The sequence below is a fragment of the Mya arenaria genome, chromosome 3 (genome assembly GCF_026914265.1).
Source record: "Mya arenaria isolate MELC-2E11 chromosome 3, ASM2691426v1".
Taxonomy (NCBI): Eukaryota; Metazoa; Mollusca; class Bivalvia; order Myida; family Myidae; genus Mya; species Mya arenaria.
In genome coordinates, this window is record NC_069124.1 from 89,071,119 (window position 1) to 89,092,045 (window position 20,927).

The window sequence follows — 20,927 nt, forward strand, 5'->3', positions numbered from 1 at the left end:
ACAAAAATTGCAAATGCTTCACTTATATCACCCAGACAAGATCAATTTATTTTTTGCAATTGATCAGGAACGCCAAATGTGCGATTGATTGAGTAGTCTCAATTGGTCTTGTTTGGCGTCAAATGTGTATTTGATTGAGTAGTCGTGTTTATTTTTGTTTTGTGACCAAGTGACATGCGTACCAATATCAGTTTTCCAATATCAAGCAAATATTTCGCTAGCAAGTAACTGATCGACATTTCAACGCGCTCCGCCAACCACTTCGAAGAGATTTGTAATATCGGATTTTGCCTCATATATAAACGGTATCTCAGAGGCTGGAATATTCAAACAGGAATTTGCTGATGGATGTTATTGGATAAAAGCTATTATATGGTGCGGGTGTGCGTGGTATTTCTGACAAGATTTAGAATATCTTTCTGTGAGTTTGTGATTTAATAAATTATTGTAGTGAACATTTCTGATTAGTATTTTATTGCATTGAATGATAGTGTACCAATATAAATGTCTGCTTAGGTACGATCTACTTCAAAACATATTTTTTCAAACTCTGCCATGCAGTTGAAATGTACAGTTCAGAAATGAAAACTTAACATTTGCAAATATGCCTGTAAAGAAATATAAACATTACAAAATAACTAATACATGGATTGGGGATATAGAACTTTTCTTGAAAAAAGAAATATAAATGTAACTATGAAAAATGTCCAATTTATTAAAAATGACGTATGTGCATTTTTACACGGTCATTTATAAAGTTAATTCTATTGTTGGTTCTTCTAATGTGTTTCACGGGGAATAAACATAAACTTGAATGGTAGCACTCAAATACAAGGCACTATACTAAAGTGTGTGTAGCTTAGTGAATAAGGATATAAGTTTTGATAATCTAATCTGAGAAATGGTCGATCGAGAACAACGAAATTTTATTTCCGTTTCCGATATTTTGTTTTCTCTAAGTATTTCTCTTTTCCTCCATGATTATCTCGCTTGCGCGATTTTTATTCTTCAAAGTAATCGCATTTTTGATTTAATTACTTTTATACATATATTTACTCCCTATTCATTTAATCAAACATTCACATTCTCAATGCAAGAACACATCAAGACGCAATTATTCAGTCTCGCTGGCTGTGCCAGTGCTTTATCACTTTCGTATCTTAGTGATCGCTATAATAATTGTAATTACCTAAATTTAAAATGATGGCTTATGGCATGGCCCACGTTTTTCCTTAAAACGTGGTGGACATGTACACATGCCCGATACGACCTGTATCCACCAATCTCGCGAAAAGCTCCAATGGTTCCCTTCTAAACATAATTTAATCTGAAAATTTTAAGTTTCGCAAATGAAGAAATTATAAACCTTTCAAAAGCCTAAGTTTGATAATGTCCAACTGTTTTTTAATAGTTTTAAAAAAATCAGAATGTTACGATCCGTTGGCGAACGATGTATTTCAGCTGACATCAAAAATGCTCAAAGGCGTATAACAATAGGGGTTTAATGGCAGAAGACATAGAGCTGCATTACGCATCCGTCAATGGTCAGTGGTGTATATGAGTGTTTGTCTTTGATTGCGTGCAAACCCGAACACCTGTGGTTTCAGCAAAAAGTCATTAAATGTGAAACTGTGTCTCATGGCCGGTTCTGAAACAAGTTATCAGATTGTTGTTTTAAATATGTAGATAATCAGTTATATAACTGATTGTCTTTAGCATTCTCTAGTTTCAAAACATAAGCATCTTTTTTGCGGGCGTTGGATTTTAAACATTCATCAGTCTGCATCAACCTGTAATGTATAACACCTGCTATTATACACATCATTTAAAGTCTATGATCATTAAAGTCTTCTTTGAATTAAGACTTCCGTCGAAAGCTTATACGTTGTTTATGAATAACATATATGTCGATGGTAGTCTGAAAAAGACGGAATTCATACAATAATAAATATTGTGGATGATTGTATGCATTTGTTTGCAATAAATGTCAGGTTTTCACGGTGGACGTTTTGTAGGAACTCCCCCTTTAATATTTATTTAAGGTTGTAAGTATTTCTGATACTATTATAATATATATAGGAATGCATGAGTAAAGGTAGATGTATTTTAAACTAAAGGTCATTTATTTGGAAGTAAACATGAATTTCTTTGGATTAAAATGGAATGCACTCGAAATAAAAATTTATTGTGTTAATATAACGTTTTGAATAGCCTTGAAATGCGAACAAAATGAATAAGATTAATTTGTAAACGCTTTAAAAATTATTAATTCAATAAGAGGTTCAAGCAAAACAAGACCAGATTTAACTTTTTTATTTACCAATGAATCATTACTGTCTATAACCATTTTTTTTTTAAAACCGAACAAACTTGTCCGGTAAGCGCAGTGGATAGCCCGCTTGCTTCCTACCGATGTTCGTCTACCGGGCTTGGCTTATGTGAATTTGTTTGTTTTTGTTTCCCAGCGTATTTTGTACACTAAGGCCATCATTTAAAACATGTTTCTTTTTGCAGTGTTAATCCCCTATTGCCTTTATTCAATTTTGTATATACGGATGACAGTTATTGTCTTGTGATAAAGAAATTATATTATGACAATAGTGAGATACTGAAATCAGGAGAATTGCTTTAGTTAAGACATTACTCATCGATGTATCATGCTTTAGCAGACAGGGAGACAATTGCTAATGTGTATATCATAATTGAATCATTAATGGTGTCGATGTAAGCAAATATACGTTCAAATAAAATGTTGTTGTTGTTTTTTTTAAGCGTGTTCAAAATAATGTTTTCGGGTGATTTATTCTTAGCGGACTAATACGCATCTGATTACACCTAATAATATAACAATATAAACACATCCATTTTAAAAAAGTAAAATAATAGCATAAACAGTGTAATGTTATGCTCGTTCCACTAAAGTATCTAATGCGGTGATATTACCGCAGCAAAAAAGGTACATTTATTCAGAGATACAAACTATGTGGAAGTATTTCTATGGGTCGGGAAGGCCAATGAAACCTAAACACCTTTACCGACAGCGTTAATTTACATCGTCAGCTTTGTTTGTATGGAATTAGTTTCTTTTGTCGATATAATATAAGGATCTTGTTGCATCAAAATCATCAATACTTTCTAATTGATATCGAGCTTGATCCGATACATGCCTCAGCAGTGGCTTTTCAATTGGATAACCAATACGACTTTATTTAACGATCGTGAAAAAACTACAATAATCACTAAATGGACATATGCAATAGTGAATATATGTTGAAAATCAACGTAAAACGTTTTATTCCCCACTCTTACTAAAATTTAAATTAAAAGAAGATAAAATGAGCTGTGATTATGTCACGACGAAACCACACTCTCACTGATTACTTTTTTGGTATACCCAAGCATGAATCATATATTATAATAAAAAAAGACTAAAGAGACATAGAGGATATTACGTGAGTGGCCATTGAAAACAATATTTTTTAAATGACTGTGACACTTATATTTATACATGAAACGACGTTTTCACAATGCGCTTAACTCCCAACATTTATGACGTTACGTAAATAATTATTGAACAAGTTATATTATATATATAATTACGTTTTTTTTTAATTCTGGCGAAGATATATATGATACAAAACAATTCATATGTATTCATATAATATACTGCTTGTTTTAAATTCAAACATATATGTTCTGCATACATATATTTATATATATGACATTTAGGCACATTCATTCGCTTTAGATATTCTGCCTGCTTCAATTAGAAATGAAAAAAACCCTGATGTTGGACCATTTTTTCATGTGACATTTTCAATTATCATCGGCGATAATTTTTATCAAGCAATTGTTTTGCTCGCGGTGTATTGTTTACCAAAAAAGATATAAATTGAAAAGGGATTGTGTTTATATGTGTAGTATCAATACTTTGGTGAAGATATTTTGATATTTATAGTTACGTATATTTTGATAATATCTACAGTTTTCTGTAAAACCCACTGTATCATTGATGTGCATATCTTGTACAATGAACATCTTGCATTGCTTAGTTAAAATTCTCCAACATAAATAAATATATTTTATAACCTCGAAATCTTTAGATAACCCGAAAGATGAAACAAAGAAAAACTGATGCGTAGCTTGAAGTCGGCCCGATAAAATATAGACAAAATCCCAACATGCATGTAGATCACCAAATTTGAAATTAGTTGTTATTTACTTCGATATTAACATGTTAAGTATAAATATGTTTGAAAGGCATTAATGTTGATAATATTGTAGTATTTGTATTTTTTGTGTTTTTTTGCGAACACACTTTACTGTTTTTAGAAACATAATGTGTCAACTCTCAGTCATCACCGGCTCTTTTCATACCTATAGAACCACTAGTATATGTTTCTGATGTTCAATAAGTCGCTTTTCTGGCAAGCCTTATGCATTTTAAGTCGAAAAGTGATCCAAACCATTCTGTAAGAACAGCGTGATAACGTTATTGTCTTTTGAGCTATTAAGCTTGAATAAAAGTGTTCAATCTTGTCAAGCTGCTTTAATGTACACGTATATAACTCTCAAAGCGTAATATAAAACTCATGTAAATATGTTTTGGTTTGAAAGTAAATATAATATTCATAATGATCCCAAACTGATTGAAAAAGTAAAAAAGCTAGTATCAAGTGAATTTGCGTAAAATATAAAGTTTCAAAAAATAGTAAGTCATAATCATCATCATCATCATCATCATGGCGAGACAAAACGAACAACATATTCAAAGGATAAAGATATTTTATAAGTTAAAGACATTTGATAAGACTACATGGTATGATTGTTGTAGTTCTTCAACACATTTATTTGTAATTGACAAACCATCAGTTACAATAAACAAAGCCAGTGCATTATTTTATCAAAATGTGAATGCCTACAGAATGAAATGTTCGCAAAAGCCTTTCGGTGATCCTTACTTAGACATAGTGATGAAACGATTATCGAGTACAATGCTATGTCGGCGACAATCGATAGTGGTTGTCCAAAATCGATGTCGCTAATGTTACTTTCGGAAACTACGTATTGTGTTTTGCTTTGTGATAAAAGTCGAGTAAATGTCATTTTTTTCCGGTAAGTTCTCGTTGAATTCATTTGAATTTTAAACTTAAGTTATAAATGACGGAAATTTACATACTGTTGTAAAAAGCATGACTATAGCATCACACGTACTGATTCCAGGTTTAACCATTTAATTGATCATGATTATACTATATATAAAAATGTATTCTTTACTGATATTATGAACATTCGATTATTGTCCGATAGTAAATCGAAATGCTTGGTCCGATTCAATTCGATTATCGATAGCAAATGCAGTCCGATTTTCAAACACTTCCTAGACATAATGATGATTTTCGTATATATACGTATAAATCTGTTTTAATCATATAAGATTGAATATACAAATCAATTTGGTCGGCTGGCGCTAGGTAATGATTAATCAGAGAAATATAATACATGTTTTCGTAACTGTAAGTATCTATTTATTTTTATGAAAGAATGGAATATTAACTAGCCTATCGGACCAATTTAAAAGACTAAAATAAAATGGCATATTAAGTCATACTCTCCATTACGTTCTGATGAAATTAAATGTGAGTACTCTTATTATTAGATGAGTGATGGTTTTACCATTGAAAAAAGACACGTGGCAACTAAGGGGATAACATACCTGACAAATATTTACCAATGAGTTCACTCGTCCAATGTTGACAACATGATTTGTTTTTCAAAACTCTGTTCAAGATGCCTCACTTTAATTATTTTTATGAACAGACACAAAAACAGGAACTGGTACAGTATTTTGTAATTCCAAGCTTAAAGTTATTAACAGTAAAATTGGTACAAGCCCGTTTGGCAAACACATTTTATATCGCATTGAGATATAAATACTTGTACATAAATACCCATGGAAGCGAAAACAATGTGTTCGATGCCACAAGCGAATCAATGTTAAGGTATTACGACAAGTCATAGGCGTATAGTTTCACAATAACCAGCGAAATCATTTACTAAAATGAAATCAATAAAATATGCTAGATTTACACGAGTTTCGTCTTCAAGGAATTCGTTACATCAGTTCATATCTTGCGTTCACCATACTATGTCATCTTGTTACCATTACACCTATTTATTTATTCTATTTCAGAAAGTCAAAATGAACGCTAGTCAGGCGTTGTTTCCAGCTTACGTTAACGGATTCATGAGACCATACAACGCGTCACATAATTACTATGGTGTTGACTACGAAACATTCGATACATCGCTCTATCTGTCTGATATGGACATTGATCTATACCTAGACCTGCGTCCTCTGAACATCGCTCTTATTGTTTTTTACGGATTTATATTCCTGAGCGGATTATTCGGAAATATAATTGTGATAATTTCAATCATTCGCTTTAAAAGCCTCAGAACATTGACAAACTATTTTCTTCTGAACTTAACGATTGGTGATATTTTAGTTATCATCGTGTGCATTCCCCTAACGTTGGGTTCAACAATTTACAAAAAATGGGTTTATGGAGAAGTGTTGTGCAAATTGGTTCCTTTTCTACAAGGGTCTGCCGTGTCAGTGTCTGTTCTGTCCCATTTATTTATAACCGGAAGCCGGTACGTTGCTATTTATAGACCGCTAGTGTCAAAGATAGTATTTTCGAAACGAAATGTTCGGATAATGATATTTTTCATTTGGTCTATTTCTTTTTCTGCCATGTTACCTTTGTTGGTAGTCAATAGAGTACGCCGTGAAATCGAACTGGAAATATTTGAAAGTGTTATTTGTGAAGAAATGTGGAACAGTCCAGAAGATAAATTCATATTCAATGTGTTCATATTTATAATCTTATTTGTTTGTCCATTTATTTTAATGGCCATTTGCTATACTGTTATTGGATATACGCTTTGGTACTCAAGTAAATTTATGGTAGAAAGTTCATGCCAAAAAAACAGAAACCAAATCATCTTACGACAAAGGCGGCGAACAGTAAAGATGCTTGTTTGCATTTTAGTTACATTTGTTTTATGTTGGCTACCATACTATGCTGTAAATTTCTGGATCGATGCCAATATCGGCGATGCGTCCAAAAAGGAAACGATGTCAGTAGTGTTTACATACAGTTTTCCCCTTGTTATATTATTGGGACTTTCCAATTCTGCAGTTAATCCGGTGTTTTATTACATAATGTGCCGTGGATTTAGGCGGAGTTTCAACACAATATTGTGCAGTGGCTTGCTCAAACGAGGGGAACAGCTGTTGAGACAGTCGATGAAAGGGAAACACACAATGAGTGAAAGTGTCGATACAGCCCAGCTATAGTGAGGTATTAATTAAATGTTATGGCAGAATGAAAATGAACAAAGTGTTACCAACATTTAACAGCGGTTATATAAATGTTGTAAGGTGATATTATTGGATAGTGGTAACAGGCCGACGGTGAAAGGTACAGAAAAAATGATATATGTTATGTAGTGGCATATAATGTGACATATAATGATAACTGAATTAATACGATATGACAAGTACAATACCTCAAAATGTTGAGAATTATATAATGCTGATAAATGACATGTTAAAACTTAGACAGTTTGCTGGAATGTTTTTGGATCAGAATACATTATTATTTTACTGAACAAACAACACGCATCTAGTTTGTTATATTTATACCGTGTTTTAATTAACTCAGAGGAGTTGTCTTACCTTTTGACTATGTTATACAAACCATTTTAATTGTTAGTATGCATTATTGTGTTCTGTTATATTTTCTGCTAAAATTGCTTTGAACGAATAAACATAAAAGGCTGATCAATTGTTTAATTAGAAGATGTTTTGATATTTATAAATGTGATAAAATACCTTTCAAAACATAGAACGATTGAAAAGAGGGAAACTTCAGAGACCATCTCAGTAGCCACAACAATATCAATATCTAAAATAATTTTCAGACCATGCACTGTATAGTCAAATACTTGCAAAAGCTTGGTTTTTCGTTAAGGAAAAGGCCAGTCCGCTGGACATATGATACACTTTGGTCGATACTTATCTTTACTCCCGACTCAAATCCTATTTCTAAGGTGCCTGGCAGGACAACTTGGTTATAACTAGCTACTGGATCATAAATCGTCTATATCAAAACAGACTGTAACTGATGCCCATACCTTCGACATCACGTCATAATTATTTTCTTCTTAAATGTGATCGTTCTATACGTTTGTTGACAAGATGACCCTATATATCGAAAGATAATCAAAATACTCTCATCGGTTTAACTCACTTAAAGTCATGGATAACTGATCTTTACCCAAAGCCTTATTCTATAGAAGAAGACACAGTGAATTTTAAAACTTATAAACATTATTCATTTCTTCAGAACACAGTTCTACATATTGTTAAATTGCTTTTATACTGACAGTAAACTACAAGCTCGCCGAGTGTTATGTAACTATAAATAAAAAATAACATCGACTAATCCAGTAGTCTCCGTAAACAACATAAACAACATAATCGATGCCAAACAAACAATATGAAGAAATGGATACAGGTTATCGATATGCTAAGCCACTGCTATCGAAGTGTGAGCTTCGTTTGTTTTAAAGTCTTCTAACTGATATTTAATGAATGTTTCAATTTGTTTCAATATACACAAAGCGGCAAAAATATCAAACTGTTAATAGGTGATCAAATCCTCACCACTTCCTGCCAGGCTGTGGAATTTCTTTTGTCTTCGACGATGTGGCTTGCGTCAACAACCACTTTCCTTAGCAACCATAGAAACAAGCAAACATTCACTGCCTCGGCAGCCACATTTTGCCTTTATATTTTGCTATTAACTTTCTTGGAAATATAATGTGTCCTAAGGTCGTGAATTAGCAATGGTTATTTGCCATAGGTTTTCATATAAGTATGGATTTAAGATCGCAACACAGAAGTCAATTATACATGTTATTAATACGCTGATAAACTCGACGTTGATTCCTAGAAATCTAAACAATTATAACTAACAATTGTAAAATGCACTGACGTTAAACAAAAAGTGATTGAAATGTTTAATGAGATTTTACAAATAATTTATTAAGTGGTTTAGAACATACAGAAGCTAATTGACAGCAATGTAACAAAGATCAATCGGTTAACAAAAACTTACTCAAGCATATGCTTTTATTTGGAAAATATCGCTGGCAAATATTTGTGATATGTATTATATGGCCAAGAAACAAACAATTCAACTTAAACTACAATGTAATACATAGTTAAATAGTTCTACACTTAGAAAAATATTTTGTAACGACAGTGAAGAGAAACCAGCATCACCATTTCAAGTTTTTAACAACAACACATTTTATTTTCTAACAGTTTTATAAAAGTACGCTTGAATAAGACATGTGTAAATGTTAATATCAAAATGAAGAATATGTCCAAAGTCGAAATGTTTACAAAATATTTTGACAAATCCTGGTATATTTTTGTATGATACAAACATACTGAATCAGTACTATCTGCTTAATTCTCACAAGAAGTTTAATTTAATTATTACGGAATACTTGAATTATATCCAAGATTTAGAAAAGTTCTTGCACTTGTACAACTGTCATAAGAACTTAAATTTAACCTGAAGTCACAGTTTCATAACAAATTGCCTGGGGTATAAAAATGAACACACAAACAAGGGAAACGTATGTGCTTCACAGTACAGTCCAACAGTTTTCAGTATTCTAGTCACTTCTCAAAGCCTAACTTAACAAATATGTGTTTTCTTTTGAATGGTGGAGTGTACTTAACATTATCAAAGTTGGTATTTCAAACAGTATTAAAGTTAATTTAAAAACAAAGGTTAAACGTCATTTACATTCATGACAGCCGCCTGAGTTCACCCTTGATAGCAGAACGCCAGCTACAATTGCCAGTTCCAATATTTATCAAGTGTAACCCAGTATTCAAGAGGACCAAAGCGGCAATTTCTCGATATTGAGCAAGTTTAAGCGACGGGAAAATGACTATTTAAAGTACATGACAATTGTATGTTTACTGAGGTTTACCTTTTACGTGTTTTCTTTATTTAGGATTGTTGGTATAAGAGTGAGGTTTGTGCACGTAAACTGGTTTAAACCCCCAGTAAATTTACATTTTACTGACCGTTCCGAGGCGTTACCTAACGATCCTTGATAAACATACCTAGTTTTTTATATATAGTATTTATGCATGGTGCTGTTTGTGGAGTTTTGTGCTGTTCTTCCATGTTTCTTGTTTGTATTTTCTTGTTTTTGTGTTCTATGTCTTTGGCGTTTACCAAGTGCCATTAAACCGGGTTTATGTTTCAACTTTTTGCTACTGAGCTTGTTTTTGTAGTTTTTCACATAAGTATATATACTTCAAAGACTAAAAATGTGCAAGGTTACCATTCATGTTAACAGGTCTATGAAGCCGCATTCCCAAAACAAATTTCGCGATCACGTTGAATAGCCTGGACTTCAAAGATCTCAAAACTACAAAATTTTCCTTTATACGGTCGCTTTAAATAATCATGACTTCAAATAGCTCAACATAGCATGGTTTCCAAGCTCAAAATTACATGGTTTCCAATTTTACGGAAATCCTTTTCGATGTGTTTCGGTGATTATTAACATTTTATGCAGCCAAGATTAAATAATCCTCTTGTTATTATATGTCTGCAGGGCCTATTACAGCACGTTATTGAAATGAATTGAAATGCTCTTCCTGTTACCTAAGATTAGTTTGCTCGACTTTTGACTAGACATATATTTACCGTTAACCAAAACGCGATCAGGTGGGTTTAATTGTATATAATTTCGTTTTTAAAACTCCTAAAAGCAAACATATTTACCAACAATCTGACGGCAAATTTTGCATACGAAATTACCGCTTCTATTAAAACATTGCTCCTATTTGAAAGGTGAACGTCGTATTGAGAGCTCGATGGCTTCAATGTTTCGATGTTGTAAAGGTTTTGTACGCTTGATATTATTGTCAAGCTTTACCTTCCTGTTTGCTATATTGGACGGATAGTTCGGAACATTAAAAAGTTAAAAACAACGTTAATAAAGTTATCATTGTTAACATCATGGTTGTTCACTTTCAATATTTACTGGTCTAAAATGCTAGAATTTGTTTTTCATAGTTCCACATGTGGGATATGGCATTAGTTTATTTTAAATATGGAAAACATTGTTCTAAGGATGTAAGGATCAAACCAAATTTGAAGGCCAGATAACAAGTTGTCTGGTCTTGTAAAAGCATATGAAAGGCTGTCACTTCTAACAGTTTGGAAACATAATTTCATTTAAATTATTTCACACCAAATACATCAGAGTGAATTCGATGTTTCTCAGCAAATAAGAAGCAAGCCATTATCATTGCAACAGCCAATTGTATTACACTTGGATAAGTTATCCAATAATTATTTACTGTCCCGTTTAATTGAACATACAACAACATTGTTTAAATTATAACAAATCATAAAATACAGTAACTACAAATTATTCTTTGTTGTCTGAAGTTGAAAACTATAATTTTCAAAAGCAAACCGGAAACATAATAACATTGTAATTGTATTTTCTTTTAAAACTCGAGAGTTAACACAAATTCAAGCTCTTAATAACGATTCATAGCTTTGCGCTTTTATAAACCATCGGTATAACAGAAACATTTTCATATGATACAACTGACTTTTACATGTAAGGGACTACTTCCTTTCTTTGTCAAAGTGAACCAAAGTCCCTTTAAAGGGACCATATGATTGTCATTAATAATCGGACTAATCTTCTACCTCAAAGGCGTTCTGTCATTGCTTTTTACTATACTTTTTTTAAAATTAAAATACAGTCATAACAGGCGAAATATGTAACAACGAATCAAAAGATTTCATTAATGGTACATTAAAGGTATTTTTGATATAAGTATGCATATATGAGAAGCATGTACAGTTAAATTACAATTTATAAAAATATTTTCTCTACTTTTTTATTTAATCTTAAGGATAATCAAACCAAACATAACAATTCATTTTTATGGCCATGAAATGTATTTGGTGCTCTATCAACTAACCAAATGAATACAATAAGTTGGTCTATACGTAATAGTCCCCACCAACCTAATCGAATGCATTGAAAGCCGCCATATAAATGCCGCTGAAACTTTGCGCACATTAATGAGTCTTACTTTTGAAAGAATCACACAAATTTGTAATGAACTTGAAATGATATCATGTCTATAATACAACCATAACATCTTTATAATTGTTTTGACAATTATTTGTTACATCATTTTTTGTATATTTTTAAATGATCATTTTCAGTCGTTGACATAATATAATTGTTATTATGACCTCCCCTCAACAACGGAAACTCTTATTTATACGACAAAAAAGGATAACTATGTCATGTTTATGTTTCTTTCTCATTTTGTGTGTTGTATACAAGTTTTTAATACCACATTACATAGTTATATATGATTATCGCGTATTTAATGTGGTCTTTATTACGAGTCAGTAAATAAGGACTGTAAACTTGAATATTAATAAACAATAAAAGTGTTATCCATTCATGCCGACATGATCCTGTGCGCAACAACATTGGGTCTTCTGTGAAGATTTTCGTATTGTATTTCATGTATGATTGCCAACACATCAAGTGCTACACAGGTTTCTTGTAAAAAAACTTGACTGAATTTAGCGTTATTACAATTAAGGTAGTTGCATTGAGTAGTTGTTTCATTGTTACTTAGGACAAAGGCGCATGGTACTCTTAAATAGCACTACGCCAACGCCGCATAGTTTACATGGTTTTAACATCTAGAATCAGAATTTACTCGCGTACAATGCGTTGAACCATGTGTTCGATTTCACAGCGCCTTCGTACTACATATGATAATATAGTTTTTATCGTAAGGTTTCCCAATAACCCTGCCTCATTTATAATTCATGTTTGATTGCCAATACAAATGTACCATGTTTCAGTATGATGGCGAAGAAAGTTGGCAAATTATATTGACATTTAACGTTGGGACCGGCTTTAGATGTACATCAACGTAATTGTAGGCTACTCTTGGAAAATGTATCATTTTGTGTTATACTTTGAAGAACAAACATATTATTCTTAAAGAACAAAGGTGTTGGAGTTGCTATTGTAGTCACAGAAGCTCTCTCACGCACCTGAGAGTAACTGCTAACCTTAACTTTAGCGATTGAATAATCTCCACTATAAAGTAAAAATACACCCGTTCAGGCCTATCGTTATGTTCATTGTTTGAAGTGTAAACATATTAGTGTTACAGTATAATGGGTTTGAGTTTCTTTTACAGTAATGGTAGCTGTCTGTCACGTCAGAGATTAGCTGCTTACCTTAACCTTAGTTAATGAATAAAAGAACACTTTAACAATTACAGCTAACCATTTGTACTTAAGTGTACCGACATTAAAGAGAATGCGATAAAATGAAGTTAAATGGTGAACAATAAAAGGGTAAAAGTTTGACATTGTAACATAGCTTATTACTCTCAGTAATACGCAATTTGACATAGGTGCGATCGCAATTGTAACAATTGGTAAGCACACATATTTCTTCCGTTTCGCAACAAAATTATTAATGTATTGTTAAATGGAAAAACCTTGGTTTCAATAGTTTTTTTACCGGATTCGCTTTTCATGAAATTCTAAGTAATATGAATCTGGTATTAGCCTAAGCAGTTATAAACACCAACTCAAAATTGTCGCAAGAATACTGCCAATTGCTAAAAGGTTTTCAAAACGTACAGCAGTATTGCATTCATATTTTTTTTATTGTTAGTCTGAACATCAGGACGGTGACTTATGCTTTTAATATACACTCATTACTCCGGTAGCCATTCAACCAGGCTTTGTTTGAGCTAATGTTTTGATCTTCTTAGATAAATTGATTCAAAGCACCGCCATTTCAGAAAACAAGAAAAGGCTATTGCGAAAACAGAGAATGATTAAAGGTATCATAGGGGATTAATTGCACAGGTTCAATGCAATGAACTTGATGACGTTAATGCGTTTTGGTGCGATTTGTGGTTAAATATATCACAGGGGATAATCGCACGGGTTCAATTCAATGTACATTGCGTTGAGGCGTTTTGGTGCGTTTTGTGGTTAAATGTATCACAGGGGATTATCGCACGGGTTCAATTCAATCTATATTGTATTTCGGCGTGTTGGTGCGTTTTGTGGATAAATTCATCACAAGGGATAATCGCACGTTTTCAATTCAATGCACAATGTGTTTAGGCGTTTTGTGGTTATAGGTATCATAAGGGATAATTGCACGGGTTCCATTCAATGCACATGATGGGGTTTTGGCGTTTTGTTGTCTTGAAATGAGTTGTTTGGAATCATTTTTCACTGATATTGACTGCATTTTGTTGATGAAAAGCAAACAATCTTATAGGTCTTGCATTCCATAGTGAATGAGACAGTTATTTATCACAACAGTCTAAGATATTATCCTTCTTTATCTGACTGGTTATTGTGTGCCAAAACATTTCGGCTTGTATTTCATGTTTGATTGCCAATACTGTTCATCAGTAAAATGACGTTGACAGAGGGCAATTTATATGCAAATAAATCTCTTTGACCGGTAGAAGATGTATATCAACCTCATTGCTTGTAAAATATGAAAATCACTACCCTTAGTGTTATCGGTTATATGCAAATACATAATTGTATATTAATGTGCTTAACTTCCTAATACAGTAATCTCAAAGCTGTCTTTAAAGTACGAAGGTAACTGATAATTTTAAATACATGACTACCTCATTTCCGTTAAACAAGAAAGACCCTAATTGGAAATGGAAACATCGGATGAAATATACAAGGAGAGCGAAACTAATTTGTAAACGATTTTTCACATAGTAACACAGACGTTTAGGTATGATGTTCAAACATAGCTTATTATGCATATTAAAACGTATATCTGTATGGCTAGAAGCATGTTTTTACCAGATTTATTTGTTCAATGCAATACTGGACCCTGTTTCAAATAGATATTTTGGGCGTTGGTGATCGGATTAAGCGCCCCATGTTTCAGAATTTCAAAACAGAGTAGTTTTTAATTTAAGTTTTGACGCGCACCAAAAGAAGAAAAAAAAACGAATATTTTTTTTTCTGAGCGCACGGGTCATACTGTTTCATTACACATATACTTTAATTCATTAACATGTTCAATATTTATATTCTGAAAAAAGCAACATAAAAGTTCTCCCAAAATATAAAAAATGCCTTCAATTTTTTATCATTTAAACATTTGTGCTATGCGTGAGAATGAACGGCTAGAGGTGCACCTACACTTACATTTAAACCAAGCAGTGGTATTTGAGTTAATGCATCAATTAATTATGCTTTTTTATCTAATGAAATGAGTGATTCTTTATCTTATGAAATGATTGTTAACTATTTATTCGAATGTAGCAATGCATTCAGTCACTTACGTACAAAAGAAAAAAAAATACAATAGACATGGGCATTTGCACAAAACGATAACGTATAATGCAAACTATTTAATTAAACAAGAAACGCAAACAGAAACATATTATGGGTAGAGAAAACATTGAAATCTATGCAAGCAATATAGGGTGAACGAAACATTGAAAAATCTATGTTAAAAGTATTTATAATCCATTTAAATTTGAATACTTTTCTGTTAACAATATCTATTGATATTTGAACACAAAATTATATGCAAATATTTCATTGAACGTTTTAGCATAAAAATAACATCGTGAGGACGTAATTTAATTTCTTTATTGCTTTATTTATATTTAAGTAAAGCCATCAAATACATTAAGCTCTTGGCAACTCTAATATGTCTGGACAAAACAACTCATGGGGACTCAAAATAGAAGAGTGGCAGTGAATGGAAATTTTTCGGCGAATCCATGAGGACATATTATTTATTGTAAAAAATATTTTGGTTTAAGTTCACATTCAGATTCTTAGATATATTTATATTTATGCATTAAATTAGTTCCTATGACTAAAACCAGAATGTTCACAGGGGTCTTTTGGATGAATCTTAATTTCGATTTGATTCTCGTAAAACCTTTTAAAATATGAACACATTAAATATACATTGATGCTTAAATTAAAATTAATCGTTTTGGTATCCTTCTTTGACAAGCAACCGAAATATAACACCTTATTAGCTAATGTTACAAAGCCAAGACCTTATATATTTGGCATGTTGCCTTAGTGGTCTTTGAACGACACTTTTTAAATGATCAAGCTTTTTAAAATTCCTTCGCACTGAAGGTCACTTTTTACATAGACCTTTATATAGAAATTATTTGCAAACCATCTTCTTCAACATTAAAACACGTAAACAATTATTGAAGTGAGATACTTGGTATTAAGCTTTTTTGGAGGTCATGTACCAAGATTGTTCAAATCATGTCCCTCGGGTCAAACGTGGCTCTTCCTTAACGTCTAACATTGACATTTTTTAATAAATATACATTGATTAAAACCAGTTTTCAAAAATCAGCACATGGACAAATAATTGTTTAAATTTCATTAACTTCCTGAAAAAGAACAAGAATCTGCCTTAGAATCAAATGACTTTCTTGGTATTGACCTGTTTCAATACCTACCTTATCGGTTAATGATTACAATTATAATGAATGCTTATAAAATAAGTTACAGAAAGCAGTAATTTCTAGACTCAATCAGATAAGTAAGATAGAACATTCCAAAGAATATTTCATTCTCAAATAAATGCTTACATAACTTGAAAAACTAAAGAATAACACACATACCAGGTCGGTTTTGCACTTTTACGATGACACATTCTTGCGACAATATATAAATAAAAACAATTTAAAAAAATCCATTAATCGAATGCTTAAACGTTATCCATGTTTATTCGCATGTTTGGTCAATTTTGAATAATACGGACTTTAACGAGCTAAAAACATGCATTTTTGTCGGTCAACGCAAATAATCATGACCTCAAAGGACTCAAGATAACAAGATTTTCCATTTTACGGAAATCCTGTTTGCAGACTTGTGGTGCTTATTTGCATTTCAAGCAGTAAAGATTGAATAATTTATGCAGAAGTAATCCTCTTGTTTCTGCTTATCTATTGCATTGCGTAATTGAACCTAGTATAAATGTTGATTTTTTGCCTTTGACTTACGAAGAACGTACTTGACCTTTGACTAGACATGACAGTATACCAAAATGGGATTTTGTAGGCTTATATGTTATTTGATGCTGTACGTTTTTGAGAAATAGTAAGGCATAATATGTACAAACAATTGAATCATCAAACACCGGCTGTCATATTTGGTTTATGAACCTACCGATTATATTTAGATATTATCTCAGTGTGAACGATTAACGGAGTATTTCGAGTTCGATATGGGGTACCTGCCTATAGCCTCTCAAAAACGGACCCTGGTGGATAACATAAGCTTTTAGCTTTCGTTATAATCCAGCTGCAAAAATAGCATATTGAAAACTAATTTTGAAAGTCATTAAGACATATCCAACGATCTAAGTGGATCAGACAAAACAATATTATATGTCTTCTGTTGGCTTTCACTTTTGTTGTATTTCTACAATACTAATATTATTTCTCAATCATTTAAGGGACTATACACCAGATTGGCACCAACAAAAAGTTTTTTTTCAGTAACGAATCTCAGGACAATTATTTAATAAAATGTTTTACTCCTTGATAACATAACTATAAAAAAAATACCAAAATGTAAATAAAAACCGGATTCAAACCGGTGTCGCCAAAATTGCAATCCAGTGTTGTATCCACTGTGCTATGAAGGCTTACCCTAAACGCTTGGAATTTTTAAGCTATATACCTAACTTGTTAATATCACGTGAAAAAAACGAAACAACTGCGAAAAAGATATATTAATTGTAAACTATGTGGTACTTCAGTTAGTAAGTTTTAATGCATTGTACACATCGATACCAAGTTTATGTCAGTTTTCGACAATTTTTTTTCGCTATTTCATCATACGGAGTACAGTCCCTTTAAGCCTCATCAAACGATCCAAGTGCATTTGACAATATATCTTTTGTGGGATTTCACTTTTGCTTCTTTTCTACAATACTAATATACAATACTTGCACTACATCAAGAAACATCGTTTCTATGAAGAATAATTCCGATGATATGTGGGTGTTTTTTCGAACGTAATCTTAGTTAATGAAGGTGAGATAATTCAGGCAGTTGACCAATGAAATACACATTAAATCAGTACAAGTATGAAACTAATTTTTTAAAAACATATAACAATAATATACAATAAAACACATATGACCAACATGGTTACGGAAAAACGTTTCAAGGTCAACCATGGAACAGGTTTATCATATGAAGCACCAATTATATGTTTTTACCGTAAATATAAAGATGATGTACATGTGAAATATCGAATAAACTTTAGTTTTTAAAAATAGTACCAAGGTATACACAGTTTGATTTAACTTTTATTCCTTCTGTAACTTCTCCATTCGTGTAAAAAATACTGTAGAAAACTCATGTGTTAACATTCCACCAACCAGCGCGTTCGACTTTGTGTACTGACTTCATGACTCGCATAATGTTAATATCAATGTTGACGTTAAAGAGATCTTCTTAAAATTGAGTTTTTGTCGATTATTGGTTTTCAAGTTTAAGTATGTGTATTGGGTTATTGCATATCTAATTGCCCTTTTATTGACATTTTATAATATTATTTTCATGAACCCTAACGTCAATTTACTGAGGATTGGAGGGATGCTCTTCGTGACTCATTCGCATGGGGGGATGGCAGACGGAATTTTTCAGCAAGGCTAATTTCACCGGAAATGCCTTTCCGTTTTGCAAGAAAAGAACGTGTATAGTTTGTGCCAGCATTGTCATTAGGTGAGTGATGTAGCTAGACGTGTCAACGTATTGGTACTTTCTTTAGACTGACGACACCCATTAAATTATTGGCTGGCAGATTGCCGGTCAAGACAATGATCAGGATAGTATTGAGAGCGTGATAACATTGGCGTTGCAACATATTATGTTAACCTGATTGGTTATCAGATGCGAAGAAACGATGTCGTCCGTGTCACTTCAACTAAAAGATGACGTATTGCGTAGGTTATAAAGGCCGTTTGTATATTTCTGCTTGTTAAAAGGGGGATAGTAAGGTCGGTCTTTATCCTATTGATATATTAATGTCAAACCAATCAGCCGACCTTAATATCGCACAAAATCCAATCAATCAGCCAAAATCAAATTGGACACAATCGAATCAATATCTCAGCATTAGCTTTAAAATTCGGAACATCGTAAGGGTTTTCTGAAAGAACACTTCATTTGCATTGTATTGCCCTGAAAGGTAATCAGGTCATCAAGTATTAAACATATGCTTGCTAGTTAATCGTGTGCACCCATAATGTATTGGTTTTATTTTTAATCAACTATTAAACATTTAATATTAATCAAAATGATGATGTTAACATGTATTAAAATCATTTTGACCTGTTCTGTGTATATTATAATGAAAACACTTTATAAAATGTGTAAAACCAATTAAACGATATAGACCATATCTTATGTGAAAAAGTACAGAAACAACCTCAGTAGCAAAAAGTTTAAACATAAGCCCAGTTTAATGGCACTGGGTAAAAGCCAAAGACATAGAACACAAAAACAAAAAAATCACAAACAAGAAACATGGAAGAACAGCACAAAACTCCACAAACAGTACAGTGCTTACATAATATACATAAAAAGCTGGGTATGTTTAAGGATTGTTAGGGACCGCCTTGGAAATGTCAGTAAAATGTGAATGTACTGGGGTTTAAACCAGTGTGTGTGCATAACCTCACTCTTATCCCAACAAAACCGAATAAAATAATAACGTAAATGGTGAAAGTTAAAATATTTGTTTGACACCTGATTCAATAAGAATCCTAAATTGAGGAGGAGCTGTTTTTTACAAAAAAAAGCAAGTCTAACAGGCACATATTGGTAAGTGTCATTTTGTTAAATGGATGTGGTTTGAGAAATTCATGTTCGGTTAATAAAAGGAAAAACACTGATGATTTACAACCAGTTCAAAAAACACAATCACTTCGTTTATTGGAAATATGTCACATCCACGAATTATTTACACAAGAAAAAGTATGGAACTCCTTAAATGATAGGACTCATAGAATACATATACCACCTGGACATTAATATGTGAGATAAACAATAAATAATTGTCAAAAATATTTCGCTAAGCACATTATTTAGCATTTTTTTAATAAGATATCTGCATCTAAAATAAATTTCTAAAACAGCGTTGACTTTCTTGGAAGAGGACTTAAATTTTGACACTCTAGCGCTCGGCTTAAATTTTCCGTTTTTGTTGTTGTTTAGTTATCTTTATCTAGTATTAACCGGACAGTGCTAGTTCGTTCTATTCAAATCGTCGTTTAGGGAAATATTGCTCACTCGAACACTAGGCCAAGAAGCACATGATTTTCAAGGTCTAGGACTCATTTTTGATTCGCTTGCAAAGTGGTTGATGTTTTTGTTTGGATTCTAAGCTAACTAGCTTAATTCATAAGATAATATGGTTTCGATGTAAGATTTCTAGCAAACTCCGTCTCTTTAATAGTTAGTGTTTGATTACCAATACTATGCTTCATTAAATGACGTAGACGGTTGGCAATTTGTACTGACATTTAACACCTGCATTGTTATAATATTCATATAAACGTAATAGCTGGACTAGTTTTGGAATGACTATCCTTGTGTTCGTTCTTGAAGCGCTAACATACTATTCTTAAAGTATTTATTAACGGTGTTTTATTTCCTATTTTCGTAACGTTTGCTGTCAGTCACGCCAGACATGTTCAAAAATAGC

The 20,927-nt window shown here is 32.4% G+C and overlaps 1 protein-coding gene across 1 annotated transcript; it reads left to right on the plus strand.

Annotated features, from left to right (window-relative positions):
- Positions 1-353: 353 nt before the first annotated feature.
- LOC128229348 (gastrin/cholecystokinin type B receptor-like) lies at positions 354-7,836 on the plus strand. Its single transcript, XM_052941216.1, has 2 exons — positions 354-421; positions 6,194-7,836. The coding sequence occupies exon 2, from the start codon at positions 6,203-6,205 to the stop codon at positions 7,361-7,363; it is 1,161 nt and encodes a 386-aa protein (XP_052797176.1). The 5' UTR covers positions 354-421; positions 6,194-6,202; the 3' UTR covers positions 7,364-7,836.
- The last annotated feature ends 13,091 nt before the right edge of the window (positions 7,837-20,927 follow it).

What these genes read in the sequence shown, in the direction of transcription:
- LOC128229348 (XM_052941216.1), top strand. Translation starts at nt 6,203, where the DNA reads ATGAACGCTAGTCAGGCGTTGTTTCCAGCTTACGTTAACGGATTCATG.